At 54.7% G+C, this 15,526-nt stretch overlaps 1 protein-coding gene across 1 annotated transcript in view; it reads left to right on the forward strand.

Moving 5' to 3' along the window:
• The first annotated feature begins 4,065 nt into the window (after positions 1–4,065).
• The window catches only part of LOC140492430 (transcription initiation factor TFIID subunit 6-like), an 11,580-nt gene continuing 119 nt past the window's right edge, over positions 4,066–15,526 (forward strand). The window contains exons 1-6 of the mRNA XM_072591321.1: positions 4,066–4,773; positions 5,204–5,380; positions 7,980–8,066; positions 11,863–12,016; positions 13,118–13,174; positions 15,225–15,348. Of these exons, the coding sequence (XP_072447422.1) occupies positions 5,225–5,380; positions 7,980–8,066; positions 11,863–12,016; positions 13,118–13,174; positions 15,225–15,348 (578 nt within the window). The 5' untranslated portion in view covers positions 4,066–4,773; positions 5,204–5,224. The remainder of the gene's footprint in view (positions 4,774–5,203; positions 5,381–7,979; positions 8,067–11,862; positions 12,017–13,117; positions 13,175–15,224; positions 15,349–15,526) is intronic.

Genomic DNA, 15,526 nt, shown 5'->3' on the forward strand with positions numbered 1-15,526 from the left:
ACCTGGGGCACCGCCCCCAGACACTTATAGCCACACGTGGGGCGCCGCCCCCCAAACAACCTTCAGCTAATCACAGCGCCACGTCCTCACATGGCGCTCCCGCCCCTTTAACTGAACGAGCAAGCGCGCCTCGTCGAGTGGCGGCGGTTGTCGCCAATCAGCTGCGACGTCCGCCCCCATGTCGGGTCCATTCAACCAATTAGGAGGTTAGCCGCGCCGCATGGGGGCACGCCCTGAGGGGGGGCCTCCAGATCCTAGCCAATCACGTCGGCTTCTCGCCGTATTTGCGCCGCCCAGAGTCCACTCTCGGCTCCCCATTGGCTGCTGCTCTAATTTGAACTTCCCGCCCGTGACTGCATGTGGTAGTGACCCTACCTCTGGGCCAGGGGCTCGAGTTCAAGTCTCAGCTGGTGCAGAGAGGGCAAGAAGACCTCCAGGATAGTCAATAAGGAAATATCTAAAAACTGGATCCTTCCAAAAGTCCTCATTCCTTATGGTCCTGTAATAGAAACAAGTGCTTGCTCCAGCATTCATAATAATCACAGCTGACTCTCCCTCTCATTGCACCAACAATCTCCATGATCCCTTTAGCTTCGTGGTGCCAGTTGGCTCAGCGGGCTGAACGGCTGGTTTCTGACATGGTGTATTGGGTTAAAGCTTAAAAATGTGTTGCTGGAAAAGTGCAGCAGGTCAGGCAGCATCAAAGGAGAAGGAGAATCGACGTTTCGGGCATAAGATTCTCCTTCTCCTTGGATGCTGCCTGACCTGCTGCGCTTTTCCAGCAGCACATTTTTAAGCTCTGATCTCCAGCATCTGCAGTCCCTGTATTAGGTTAAAGTCAATAATTTCTTGCTGTCGGAGCGATGCTGCTTCATCAGGTAGCTCCGAAACATAGGGCTTCCAAATAAACCTGGTGGACTATCACCTGGTGATCTGTGATTTTTAACTTTGTCCACCCCAGCACCTCCATATCATCAATAGTTTCTGCCAGCAGCCTGTGGGTTTCAGCTGGGCTACCCCACTCGGTTAGGTCTCCAGTTCCTGATGCAGGGCTGTGCCCAAAACAATGATTCTCCTGCTCCTCGGATGCTGCCTGACCTGCTGTGCCTTTCCAGCAACACACTCTCGACTTAGTTCTCTAGTGGGCCCAGGAACAGGGCAATGAGCCTGTGGCTGTTCTAAGGTGCTGGTGATACAGCAAGATGGTGACTCGATTCCTCTGAGGCAGGGGTCTAGGGTCAGTCAGCCCACCTCTTCCAGGTCTTGCTGGTGTAATCTCTCCTCCTCATGTTACCCACGCTTCAGATCTCCCCATCACCAGTCCCTCATCCCAAAATTTACTAGCTGCTGCCCAAATGAGAGACTGGTCTGGGAACCCTCTCCATGCCCTTCTTCGAGATTGGTGACATGGTCGTTCAGTGGCTAGCACTGCTGCCTCACAGCGCCAGGGTCACAGTTGTGACTCCAGCCTTGGGTGACTGTCTGTGTGGAGTTTGCATGTTCTTCCCTCATCTGCATGGGTTTCCTCCAGTTTCCACCCACAATCCAAAGATGTGCAGGTTAGGGTGGATTGGCCGTGCTGAATTGTCCCATAGTGCCCAGGGATGTGCAGGTTAGGGTGGATTGGCTGCGCTAAATTGTCCCATAGTGTCCAGGGATGTGCAGGTTAGGGTGGATTGGCTGTGCTAAATTGTCCCATAGTGCCCAGGGATGTGCAGGTTAGGGTGGATTGGTTGTGCTAAATTGTCCCATAGTGCCCAGGGATGTGCAGGTTAGGGTGGATTGGCCTTGCTGAATTGTCCCATAGTGCCCAGGGATGTGCAGGTTAGGGGTGGATTGGCCGTACTAAATTGTCCCACAGTGCCCAGGGATGTGTAGGTTAGGGTGGATTGTCCGTGCTAAATTGTCCCATAGTGCCCAGGGATGTGCAGGTTAGGGTGGATTGGCCATGCTGAATTGTCCCATAGTGCCCAGGGATGTGTAGGTCAGCCATGGGAAACACACGGGCAGAGGGATAGGGTCTGGGTGAGATGCTTTGCCGACGGTCAGTGTAGACCCGAGGGGCTGAATGACCATGCGGTCAGGATTCTACCAAGACCTCTCTGGGACTGACATCCAATCTGAGGAGTGAGGTGGCTTTTTAATTAGTAACGGGCGAGATGGGGAGCAGGACAGCGAAGTGGCTGAGATGAGATTGTCCGGGGTGGTGCAACAGGCTGGAGCTGGGCTAAAAAGCCTCGTCATGGTTGTTGTTTTGAAGCTGAAAATGTGTTGCTGAAAAAGTGCAGCAGGTCAGGCAGCATCCAAGGACTGCCTGACCTGCTGCGCTTTTCCAGCAACACATTTTTCAGCTCTGATCTCCAGCATCTGCAGTCCTCACTTTCTCCTCCTGGTTTTGAAGGCAGACTGTTTGTGGGACTATATTTTGCCTCGTGTCGGGTTTGTTCAGTATTTGATGCACGCTTTGGTGAGAGGGGGTACAGGTGAAGCTCGTGCGCCAGGCCCTTCCAGTTGCAGATCTATATCCAAACAAGGACCATTTCCTGAAATCCAAACATACAGCCCCCTCCCTCACTACCATCCGCACCCACCGCCGGTCGGAGCGGGAATGAGCGGGGGAAGCGCGGGCTGAGGGTATTAAAAGGTCACGTGTGCAGGGGGCGGGGCCACGAGGCGTACCAGCCAATCGGCGATGGGACTGGAGGCCACGTGCGGTGTGTGACGTGTTGGCCGCGTGTGAGGCAATCGAGACCGGGGCGTCGGTGACGTCGGCATCTCGGCCAATCGGAGAGGGGGCGGGTGTCACGTGGTTGCCGGGTCGCGGCCCAGTCCTGAGGAGCTGGAGGCAGAGGCAGGGGATAGGGCTTGGCGCTGGAGGCCGGCTACAGCCGCAGGGGGAGAGAGACGGGCACACACCGAGAGGGAAGGAGGGGGAAGAGGGGCACACCGCGCGGGGAGCCGCCTGGAGCCCGGACTCGGGAGGGCACACGCACACAAACAAGATGGCGCCTGGTGGAGGGGTCAGGGTCTGAGACACACACACACACACACACAGGGAGGGGGAGTGAGGGAGGGGGGGAGGAGGGGAGTGAGGGAGGGGGGGAGGAGGGGAGTGAGTGAGGGAGGAGGGGAGTGAGTGAGGGAGGGGGGGAGGAGGGGAGTGAGTGAGGGAGGGGGGGAGGAGGGGAGTGAGTGAGGGAGGGGGGGAGAGGAGGGGTGAGAGGGGGAGGGGAGGGGTGAGAGGGGGAGTGAGGGAGGGTAAGGGGAGGGGTGAGAGGGGGAGGGGAGGGGTGAGAGGGGGAGGGGAGGGGTGAGAGGGGGAGTGAGGGAGGGTAAGGGGAGGGGAGTGAGTGAGGGAGGGGGAGAGGGTGAGGAGAGAGGGGGAAAGGAGGGGAGTGAGTGAGGGAGGGGGAGGGAGTGAGGGAGGGGAGGGGGAGGGGAGTGAGGGAGGGGAGGGGGGAGGGGAGAGGGGGGTGAGGAGGGGAGGGGGTGAGGAGGGGAGGGGGTGGGGAGGGGGTGAGGAGGGGAGAGGGGGGGAGGGGAGGGGGTGAGGAGGGGAGGGGGTGAGGAGGGGAGGGGGGGGAGAGGAGGGGGGAGGGGAGGGGGTGAGGAGGGGGGAGGGGAGGGGGTGAGGAGGGGGGAGGGGAGTGAGTAAGGGAGGGTGAGGGGAGAGGGAGAGAGAGTGAGGGAGGGGAGAAGGTGAGGGGGGGAGAGCGTGAGTGAAAGAGAGGAGGGAGAGTGAGAGTGGGGGAGAGGGAGGGAGGGTGAGGGAGCTGGGTAGAGTGTGAGTGAAAGAGGGGAGGGTGAGGGAAGGAGAGGGGTGAGGTGAGGACGGGAGAGGGTGAGGGACGGTGAGTGGAGTGGGGGGGGTGGGAGTGAGGGACGAGGGGTAAGTGGGGGGAAGACAGACAAGACAGGGAGGGAGAGATAGGGTGTGGGTGTGTGTGTGTGTGTCAGGGGAGGGAGACGTAAACTGTCGAGCGAGAGAGCCCACTGTTCCCCCTCGGCCACCTCCCTCAGCAGTAGCTTCACTGGGTGAGTGTGAGGGAGAGACCTAGAGGGAATTTATGACCCCAATCATCTTTGTCAATACCTCCCCTGTACCCAAGCTCCTCTAACACCCTACCCCACCAACAGCTCCCCTCCTCTGCTGAGATACCCATCTCTGCCAAGATCCCCTTCTCCCCTCCTCCACCCAGCTCTCCCTCCTCGAGCAGTATAATAAAAAAAAGCCAAACGCTGTGCACTCCGGAAATCGGAAAACACAAACAGAAATTGGTGGAGAACCTCGGCAGAGTCTGCCAGTGGTTGCAGAGAGTGAAACCGAGTTAACATCTATTCCTCTCTTTCTCCATTCCACTCCCAAGCTAATTATCCCTCATGTCGCGGGAGAGGGGGGTCTGGGGAGGGTGACGTGGAGGTAACCGTGAATTAGTAGACTCCTTTCCTATCAGCATCCCTGGGAGGGGACACATATTGTCGAATCTTTGGCTGTTTTATGTACGGGGGAACTTTGTATCTGTAATCCTTGCAGCAGGCGGTGGTGAATGCTGGAGTTATATCTCCCCTTCTTGGGGGAAGAATCGAGTGCTCGTTTAAAGAGAGAAGACGGGGTTGAAAAGAATTTCTTCTGTGTTTGTTATTGTCACGAAAACCCAACAGGGAAGGAAATCTGCTGCCCTTACCCAGTCTGGCCTACAAGTGACTCCAGACACACAGCGCTGTGGCTGACTCCTAACTGAAATGGTCTAGCAAGCCGCTCAGTTGAAGGGGGTGAGGGAATAAACGCTGGCGTTGCCATCAACGCCCACTTCACGTGTATGAATAAAGAATTGGCCGGTTTTGTGCCAACTCCTGGGCCGTATGAAGGCACTGGTTCAAAGGGAAATGCCGCGGGCGCTGGGAATGAGAAGCGACCAGCAGGTCAGGCAGCCTCGGTGGAGAGAGGAGGGGAACTGGCAAATGTTTGTCTTCCCCAGAAACCTTTCACCCTGCTTGGCGGAGGGCTGGCTGATCTTTTCGGGCCCAGCGTGCGCCAAAAATGCCAGTTCCGCCCGAGCCGTAGTATCGGCTCCGGTTCTTTGGGAGTGGGAAAGGTTCTCGCCCCGTGAGCGCCGCGTGGTGCGGTTGTGTTGGCGTGCTCTGAAGAGCGCCTTGATTTATTGTCTTCCCCCCCCCTCTTCTGTCTGCTTGCTCTCCGTAGGGTGTATGATGGGAGGTGAGCATGGCCAATGAGAAGAAACTGAAGATTAGCAACACGCTGCTTCCCACCGAGTCGATGAAAGTGATCGCCGAATCCATAGGAATCTCCCAGCTTTCGGAGGAAACTTGCCAAAGCTTGACTGAGGAGGTCAGCTACAGGATCAAAGAGCTGGCCCAGGTGAGCTTCCCTCTGTTTTAAGTGCATTTCTGTCTCACTACCCTGTGTTTGCGAGCGCGCATGCGCCATGTTTGTGCACGTGTGTGTTTTTTTTTTTGCCGTGTTTTAGTCACAGAGAAGAGACCCTTTGAGTCTCCATCCCACTATCTACACTAGTCCCACTTCCTCATGAAGTGCTCCTGCCCGAGACGTCGATTCTCCTGCTCCTCGGATGCTGACCTGCTGTGTTTTTCCAGCACCACTCTAATCTTGACTCTGATCTCCAGCAGTCCTCACTTTCACCAAAGCCTCGAATGTTGTTCCCCCCCCCCCCAGTGCTCATGCCATTACAATCCTAATCCCTGATGAAGGGCTTATGCCCAAAACGTCGATTCTCCTGCTCCTCGGATGCTGCCTGACCTGCTGTGCTTTTCCAGCCTCACACTCCCGACCCCTCCCGTTGCAGTAAAACTTTGTTTTTACTAGCACCTTTTGAACAGTCATCCTTGAAAAAGTGGCAAAAAATCATACCGCAAACTTCATGATCCAAGAGGTGTATTATTCAGTCCAATTATTACACGTTTTAAAACTAATCTATCTTGCTGTAAATGTCCTTGTTCAATCAAGCGACCACTCAATTTCGAGTCACTTTCTCCTCAAATGCCACCATCTCTGAGTAGGCAGGTGAGGGTGTGAGTTAGAAGGCTCTCTGTCAGTAGGTTTTATTTAAGGTGAAGTTGCATTCTTATTTAAAAGATCTATGCTGTAAACAAAGTGTATCAGTGACGTGTACATCCCCTGCATTATGTTTCTGTTAGTTAGTGAGTGTTTTTACACGTGGACTCTTGGTTATCTACTCCTGGGCCCATAGTTACTGGATAATAAAAAATCCGCTGCAGTTTTATTTCAAACAGTTGTGAGGTTTCCTGTCTCAACTACCCTTCGTGGCAGTGTGTTCCAGACCTCTGCTACCCTCTGGGTGAGAAAGGTTATCCTGAAATCCCCTGTAAACCACCTGTCTTTCACCGTAAGTCCTGCCTCTGTCTTGTGTGGGTGTATATGTACCATCCTGCACTTGTCTGGTTGTGCAGGATCGAGAGTGTGGCGCTGGAAAAGCACAGCAAATCAGGCAGCATCCGAGGAGCAGGCGAATCGCTGTTTCGGGCACAAGCCTTTCCTGAAGAAGGGTTGACGTAACAAGGAATACGAGCGTCTCTTACCTCAAAGGAGCCAGAACTTGCATTTGCACAGCACCTGTAATAACATAGTGAAACGCTCGAAGGAGCATAATTGGACTAAATTTGACTTTGCCCCACTTCAGGACGAGGAGCACTGGAGGCGTGATGCTGTTAGAGGCGGAATGATCGGAATTGAGAGGCCAGAATAGGTGGGGTTTGGTCATCGCTGAGGGCTGTGGGAGGTCACATAGAAAGGGGAGAGTCCAAGCCCTTGGTGTGTGTGCGTGAGTGTCAAACTGTTGGTGATGACCGATTGGCGATCAGTGCAGCTGCTGACAGGCTTTCTCCATCACTCCTTGACCTGCTGCAGTCCCCTGTGCCGTAGGGACACCCACTCAGCGCCGTTAGAGGGGGAGTTCCTGGATTCTGACTCACTGACCCTGAAGCAACGGCTGATACGTTTCCGGGTCGGGATGGTGAGGGGCTCGGAGGGGAACCTGTCAGGGGGCTTGGTGACCCTGTGTATCTGCTGCCCTCCTCTCTTTGTGTGCTAGAGGTCCCAGATTTGGAAAGCTGCAGTCAGAGGAGCCTGAGTGAGTTTCAGCAGGTGCACCTTGGAGCTAAGGAGCCGAGGGCACAGCCTGGGAATAATGAACGGAGAGAAGGAGAAACATCTTCACCCAGAGAGCAGGGAATCTATGCAATTCACTGCCACTGAAGACTGTGGAGGCCAGGTCACTGGGTATATTTCAGACGGAGATAGATAGGTTCCTGAGTATCAAGGGGATTGAGGGTTGAGAAATGTATCAACTATGATTAAATGGCGGGGCAGACTCGATGGGCAGAATGGCCTAGTTCCTGCTCCTACGTCTTGTAGATGGCCCGCAGAGCTGCTGCTGAGTGTTGGGGAATGTTAAAGCTGGTCGATGGGGGGTGAATCCAGCGTTGTGAGTTAACTTGCCAGTTTCAGACAGACATTACCAGGGAGCTGGACATGGCCCATCTGGCTAAAGGGATCGAGGGGTACGCAGCGAAAGTGGGAGTGGGATACTGAGGTTGCATGGTCAGCCATGTTTGTGTTGCATGGTGGGACAGGCCGGAAGGGCTGAATGGCCTACTCCTGCATCCGTTTTCAATGTTCACTCTGTACTGGGGAGGGGGGACTAATGAGAGGATAGGAAAATCTCGTGTGGTGCTGGAAAAGCACAGCAGGTCAGGCAGCATCCGAGGAGCAGGAGGGTCGACATTTCTGCCATAAGCCCTTCCCTGATGAAGCTCCTGCTCCTCGGACTCTGCCTGGCCTGCCGTGCTTTTCCAGCACCATACTCTGACTCTCCAGCCTCTCACTTACTCCCGATGGGATAACCAGCAGTGGGAGTCCTCATGGCCCAGTTAAAGGGACCCTTTTATCGAATGTGTTTTTTTTGTGTCTCCCCATTCAGGATGCTCTGAAGTACATGTACCACGGCAAACGGAGGAAACTAACGACGGTGGACATCGACTGTGCTCTGAAGCTGAAAAATGTGGAGGTATGCCAATCCCCTACATCCCTTCCCACTGCTTAACCCCACCCCCCCCCCACCCCAAACTAAGGAGAAATGATTTACCCAGGTGTTAGGGCCTTTGATCTCAGAGTGTCGGTGGGGACAGGGTGGGATGGTGAGGCTTATGCTCATCATCGCGTTAATGCCTTTGCGACCGAGGGTGCAAATGCTGCTGGAGGGATTTAAACAAACGCCACAGAATCTCACATTAAAAACCTCATCAAGGTGATCCCGGCCATCACTGGCTGCTAGTAAAAAACAGCACCCCCCCACATCCTCCCCCGCAGATCTTCTTTTGGTGGGGGGGAGGGAGGGGAATCTTGCCGTCTTTATCCAGTCTGCCTTCCACGGGCCTCCACGCTGACCCACAGCAACCCAAAGCAGCCCAGGCACGCCACTCCGTGGATCCTGACAAATACTGGCCAGATCAGCACTCCCCCAGGTAGGAAAAAAAGGATGAAGCTCCACGGTGAGAGGCTTCAGCCTCAGGTTGGGAAAGGAGGCTGTCTGATTCCTCCGGCCTGCCTCAGGGTTTGGAGAGAGCTATGCCTTGACTTTTCTTTTTCTTGTCACAAATACGGGCAGCCCTGCGGCTCAGTGGTTAGCGCTGCTACCTCACAGCGCCAGGGACCCGGGTTCAATCCCACCCTCGGGTGACTGGCTGCATGGATTCTCCAGTGTCTGCGTGGGTTTCCTCCCACAGTCCAAACATGCCCCAGTTAGGGTGGATTGGCCGTGCTAAATTACCCCATAGTGCCCAGGGATGTGCAGGTTAGGGTGGATTGGCCGTGCTGAATTGTCCCATAGTGTCCAGGGATGTGCAGGTTAGGGTGGATTGGCTGTGCTAAATTACCCCATAGTGCCCAGGGATGTGCAGGTTAGGGTGGGTTGGCCGTGCTAAATTGTCCCATAGTGCCCAGGGATGTGCAGGTTAGGGTGGATTGGCCGTGCTGAATTGTCCCATGGTGCCCAGGGATGTGCAGGGTAGGGTGGATTGGCTGTGCTAAATTACCCCATAGTGCCCAGGGATGTGCAGGGTAGGGTGGATTGGCTGTGCTAAATTACCCCATAGTGCCCAGGGATGTGCAGGTTAGGGTGGATTGGCCATGCTGAATTGTCCCATAGTGTCCAGGGATGTGCAGGTTAGGGTGGATTGGCCGTGCTAAATTGTCCCATAGTGCCCAGGGATGTGCAGGTTAGGGTGGATTGGCCGTGCTAAATTGTCCCATAGTGTCCAGGGATGTGCAGGTTAGGGTGGATTGGCCGTGCTAAATTGTCCCATAGTGCCCAGGGATGTGCAGGTTAGGGTGGATTGGCCGTGCTAAATTGTCCCATAGTGCCCAGGGATGTGCAGGTTAGGGTGGATTGGCCGTGCTGAATTGTCCCATAGTGCCCAGGGATGTGCAGGTTAGGGTGGATTGGCCGTGCTAAATTGTCCCATAGTGCCCAGGGATGTGCAGGTTAGGGTGGATTGGCTGTGCTGAATTGTCCCATAGTGTCTGGTGATGTGCAGGTTAGGGTGGATTGGCCATGCTAAATTGTCCCATAGTGTCCAGGGATGTGCAGGTTAGGGTGGATTGGCCGTGCTAAATTGTCCCATAGTGTCCAGGGATGTGCAGGTTAGGGTGGATTGGCCGTGCTAAATTGTCCCATAGTGTCCAGGGATGTGCAGGTTAGGGTGGATTGGCTGTGCTGAATTGTCCCATAGTGTCTGGTGATGTGCAGGTTAGGGTGGATTGGCCATGCTAAATTGTCCCATAGTGTCCAGGGATGTGCAGGTTAGGGTGGATTGGCCGTGCTAAATTGTCCCATAGTGCCCAGGGATGTGCAGGTTAGGGTGGATTGGCCGTGCTGAATTGTCCCATAGTGCCCAGGGACGTGTGGGTTAGGGTGGATTGGCCGTGCTGAATTGTCCCATAGTGCCCAGGGACGTGTGGGTTAGGGTGGATTGGCCGTGCTAAATTGTCCCATAGTGCCCAGGGATGTGTGGGTTAGGGTGGATTGGCCGTGCTAGATTGTCCCATAGTGCCCAGGGATGTGCAGGTTAGGGTGGGTTGGCCGTGCTAAATTGTCCCATAGTGCCCAGGGATGTACAGGTTATGGTGGATTGGCCATGGGAAATGTCGGGTAGGGCGGTGGGTCTGGGTGGGATGGTCTGTAGAAGGTCAGTGTCGACTCAATGGACCAAATGGTCAGCTTCCACACTGTAGGGATTCTATTCGATCCTCTATCCAGTTGTGCTCATGAATGTCCTGCTGGAATCTTCCTCCACCTCTGTTTGTGGTGGGCTGTTCCAGATCCTGATAACTCCACATTAAAAGAACAGTTTCGTGCCCTCTGCGCCATCAAACAGAAGGTTCTAAAACGCTGTGTGCTCTGCGTATCTGTGGGAATGCCACTGTCTGGAAGGCACAAGTCACGAGTGTCATGGAATATGACCCATTTTCCCGGGAAAGGTGCAGCTCCAGCAACACTGGAAGATTGACACGATCTGGGGCAAAGCAAGGCCTGCTTAATTGGCAGCATATATCGGCCACGTTCAACGCTCCCCCTCCCCAATACCGATGGGCACTCGCAGCACTGTGTCCCATCTACAAGATGCACTGCAGCAATTCGCCAGGGCTTCTCAGACAGCACCTTCCAAACCCACGACCTCTGCCACCGAGAAGGGCCAGGGCGGCCAATATGTGGGAACTTCAACCCCTGCACCTTCCCCACTCCCCATCCCGACTTGGAAATATATCGACAGTTCCCTCCGTGTGGCTGGGTCAGGATCCTGAAACCCCCTCCGTAACGGCACTGTGTGGGTGTCCCTACACCACACAGGACTGCGGCGTTTCCAGAGGGAAGCTCACCCCCCCCACCCCCACCCTCTGTCAATAAAAAATAAACACTAGGCAGTCCATTGATGTGGAAATATCCAAGTAAGCTGAATGCGCAAGCTCCTTCATTAATTTTCCCATTATTCTGCTCTTGAGAATAATCCCAGACTGTCAGTTCTCTCCACAGCAGGTGGAGTCTATCATAGAGACATACAGTACGGAAACAGACCCTTCGGCCCAGCCCGTCCATGCTAACCAGGTTGCCAAAGCTGATCCAGTCCCATTTACCAGTATTTGGCCCATACCTCCCTAAACCCTTCCTATTCATATAAGATGTGCAGGTTAGGGTGGATTAGCCATTCTAAATTGTCCATAGTGTTAGGTGTGTTAGTCAGAGGGAAATGGGCCTGGATGGGTTACTCTTCAGAGGGTCACTGTGGGCTGAAGAGCCTGTTTCCACGCTGTAGGGAATCTAATCTAATCATATACCCATCCAGATGCCTTTTAACTGCTGTAATTATACCAGCCTCCACCACTTCCTCTGGCAGCTCATTCCATACACGTACCACCCTCTGTGTGAAAAAGTTCCCCCTCAGGTCCTTTATAAAGCTGTCCCCTTCATACAGAGGACATAAGTTTATCATCTGCCACAATCCCCACAGTCCAAAGATGTGCAGGTCAGGTGAATTGGCCATGCTAAAATTGTCCGTAGTGTTAGGTAAGGGGTAGATGTAGGGGTATGGGTGGGTTGCGCTTCGGCGGGGTGGTGTGGACTTGTTGGGCCGAAGGGCCTGTTTCCACACTGTAAGTAATCTAAGAAAAAAATCCCTGGTATAGAGACGCCAAGTCAAGCACGTTTATGGAAGGTGGAGGGGGCAGGGTGATGAACAATGGCAGGGCCCCCCTGAACCCTAACTCTAACCCTATAACCAGCTGCCTCTCTCTCTCTCTCTCTGCAGCCGCTGTACGGGTTCCACGCCCAGGAGTTCATTCCCTTCCGGTACGCCAGTGGGGGTGGGCGCGAGCTTCACTTCTACGAGGAGAAGGAGGTGGACCTCAGTGACATCATCAACACGCCCCTCCCACGGGTGCCGTTGGACGTCTGCCTCAAAGGTAAGCAGCGAGCCCTCGTCTTAAACCCCCCCCCCCGCCCCCCCGCTCCTTCTGTGGGCCCTCTGGAAAGGACCAGGCTAACGCTGCAGCGTCAGACGCCCCAACAAATCCATCACTTTGGAAATGCGGAGTTTGTGTCACGAGGGCTCTTCGTGGCGCACTGGTAGTGTCCCTATCCCTGAGCCAGGAGGCTTGGCTTCAGGTTCCACCTGTTTGAGGCGCGTTTGAGCTCGTCCAAGTACGTTGATTTTTTTTAAAAAAAACAAACGCCAAGGTGTTGCTGAGAGAGGAGACTTGCTATTAAATGTGTTTTGTCTTGCACACTTCAGGATAGGTACAAGAATGCCACTTCTCACAGCCCTTGGTGCTGAACAGTTACCCTGTCCACACTCTGGATGGTTGGGGCATTGTCACGGAGATTACATCATCCCCCCTTTTGTTCAGTACTTCTACCGTGCACTTTCTGCATCAATATCCCTGGGGTGGCACAGTGGTTGGCACTGCTGCCTCACAGCGCCAGGGACCCGGGTTCGATACCAGCCTCGGGCGACTGTCTGTGTGGAGTTTGCACATTCTCCCCGTGTCTGCGTGGGTTTCCTCCCGCAGTCCAAAGATGTGCAGGTTAGGGTGGATTGGCCGTGCTAAATTTCCCATGAGGTGCATTACCCAGTGGTAAATATGGGGAATGGGTCTGGGTGGGTCACTCTTTGGAGGGTCGGTATGGACTTGTTGGGCCGAAGGGGGGGTGGGGGGGGGGAGGGGGGGTGGGGGGGGGGAGGGGGGGTGGGGGGTGGGGGGGGAGGGGGGGTGGGGGGGGGAGGGGGGGTGGAGGGGGGGGGTGGGGGGGGGTGGGGGGGGGGGAGGGGGGGTGGGGGGTGGGGGGGGGGAGGGGGGGTGGGGGGGGGAGGGGGGGTGGAGGGGGGGTGGGGGGGGGGAGGGGGGGGGGAGGGGGGGGTGGGGGGGGGGGGGGGAGGGTTGGAGTGTGGGTGCAGTTGGGGGGGGGGGGGGAGGGGGGGGGTGGAGGGAGGGTTGGAGTGTGGGTGCAGTTGGAGGGTGGAATTTAAAAGGGTGTAACTGTCTCTCTCTCTCTTTGCTTCTCAGCTCACTGGCTCAGTATAGAGGGAATCCAACCTGCGATCCCAGAGAATCCACCGCCCGGTAAGCTTCGGCAATGTCTGCTCTCTCATTTCTGATCCCAACGGTGTTCCTCAGGGATATATACTGTCTCCACTTCTGATGAAAACGTAGTAGGCCTGGTTAGTAAGTTTGCAGATGGCGCCAAGGTTGGTGATCAGGGAAGAACAGTATCCAGGATTACAAAGTGACCTTGACCAGTTGGGTTAATGGGCTGAGGAGTTTAATTTGGATAAATGGGAGGTAATGCATTTGGGTCAAACAAACAAGGGCAGAACTTACCCAATTAAAAGTAGGGTTCTGGGGAGTGTTGTACAACAAGGGATTGAGGTACATAGTTATTTGAAATTTACGTTATAGTAGACGTCGGTTAAGAAGATGTCAAGGGTGTGTTGCTGGAAAAGCACAGCAGGTCAGGCAGCATCCGAGGAGCAGGAGGATCGACGTTTTGGGCATACTCCCTTCATCAGGAATGAGGCTGCTGTGCCAGGGGCTGAGAGATAAATGGGGAGGGGGGGTTGGGATACGATGGGAGGTAGCCGAGAAAGCGATAGGTGGGTGAAAGTGAGGGAGGAATTGATAGGTCAGAGGGGGCAGTGATGGACGGGTCCGGAGGGCGGTGCCAAGTTGGAGGCTTGGGACTGGGATAATGTGGAGGGGAGGGGGAAATGAGGAAGCTGCTGAAATCCACATGGATCCTGTGTGGTTGTGGGGTCCCAAGGTGGAATATGAGGCGTTCCTCCTCCAGGTGTCGGGTGGTTAGGGTTTGGTGGTGGAGGAGGCCCAGGACCTGCATGTTCTTGACGGAGTGGGAGGGGGGCGGGGTGTTGAAGTGTTCAGCCTCAGGGCGGTGGGGTTGGTGGGTGTGAAGCCTCGTTGAAGAAGTTGTCCTTCTCTCTCTGGGGACAAAAAGCCTTTCTCCTCGCTGGTTACAAAGATGTTTTGTACATTTGCCTTCCTTGCTCCGACCTGTTGAGATGGTGGTGTTGGACCAGGGTGGACAAGGCCAGAAGTCTCATAATGCCAGGCTTCAGACCAACGGGTTTTAGTTGAAATCACCTGAGGAAAGGGCAGTGCTCCGAAAGCTTGTGATTTCAAGTAAACCTGTCGGATTGTAACCTGGTGTTGTCAGACCTGCTGAGTATCCAATTCTGTCTTGATTAGTGTGGTGCTGGAAAAGCACAGCAGGTCAGGCAACATCCGAGGAGCGGGAGAATCGACGTTTCGGCCCAAAACCCTGCCTCTATTCCTGATGAAAGGCTTTTGCCCGAAACGTCGATTCTCCTGCTCCTCGGATGTTGCCTGACCTGCTGTGCTTTTCCAGCACCACACTAATCTAGACTCTGGTTTCCAGCATCTGCAGTCCTTGTTTTTACCTAGTCCAATTCTGTCCAGCCATGCGATAGGGAGGATATTATTATACTGAAGAGGGTTCCAAGTTTGGGAGAAGATTTGTAGCTCGGATGCTTGTTGTTGTGGTTCTGTTCGCCGAGCTGGGAATTTGTGTTGCAAACGTTTCATCCCCTGTCTCGGTGACATCCTCAGTGCTTGGGAGCCTCCTGTGAAGTGCTTCTGTGATCTTTCCTCCGGCAAGATCTTTTCAGAAAAGATTCACCGGGATGTTGCCTGGGTATGGAGGGGTTGGGTTATACGGAAAGGCTGGGACTTTATTTCACTGAAGCACAGGAGGTTAAGGGGGTGACCGAGAAGTTTGTAAAGTCTTGAAGGGTGTAGATAAGGTGAATGAGCTGTGCCCTTTCCTGAGGATAGGGGATTTCAAGAATAGGGACCTTTTTTTTAAAGGTGAAGATTTAATAAAAGATAGAAGGGGCATTATTTTCTAACGTGGAGTAGTTTGTTAGGGTTTAACTGGAGCTTCTGTATGAGCGGTGACTGAAGTGTGAGTGTTTGTCTAGTGATTGTTAAATCAGGGAACGTGTCTCCTCTGTTCCTTCCATCTTCAGAATAAATGCCAAAAGGTAACCCAGGTTCTGTACCTGTTTGCTCGTTTGTTAAGGCCCTGGTCTTCAGGCTGAGCTGCTAACTGGGCTGCTTTCCTCTTCTGTCCCCTTAGCCCCGAAAGAGCAGCAGAAGGTCGAGTCGACGGAACCCTTGAAGGTCATCAAGCCGGGCCAGGAGGAGGAAGGACAAGGGAAGGGCAAAGGTCAAGGGGCTTCGGCCACGGATGGCAAAGGTCAGTCAGACCAAGCCTGGCCTTCACGGTGTCTTCTCACTCGTACGCTCCCGCTCTTGTTCACGACACCCCCCCCCCACACCACCACCCACCACCACCCCCCCTGCTCACCCTCCCCACCCCCCCCCCTGCTCGCCCTCCCCACCCCCCCCGCTCGCCCTCCCCACCCCCCCCCCCGCTCG

This window comes from Chiloscyllium punctatum, chromosome 21 (assembly GCF_047496795.1).
Source record: "Chiloscyllium punctatum isolate Juve2018m chromosome 21, sChiPun1.3, whole genome shotgun sequence".
In the NCBI taxonomy this organism is placed as follows: domain Eukaryota; kingdom Metazoa; phylum Chordata; class Chondrichthyes; order Orectolobiformes; family Hemiscylliidae; genus Chiloscyllium; species Chiloscyllium punctatum.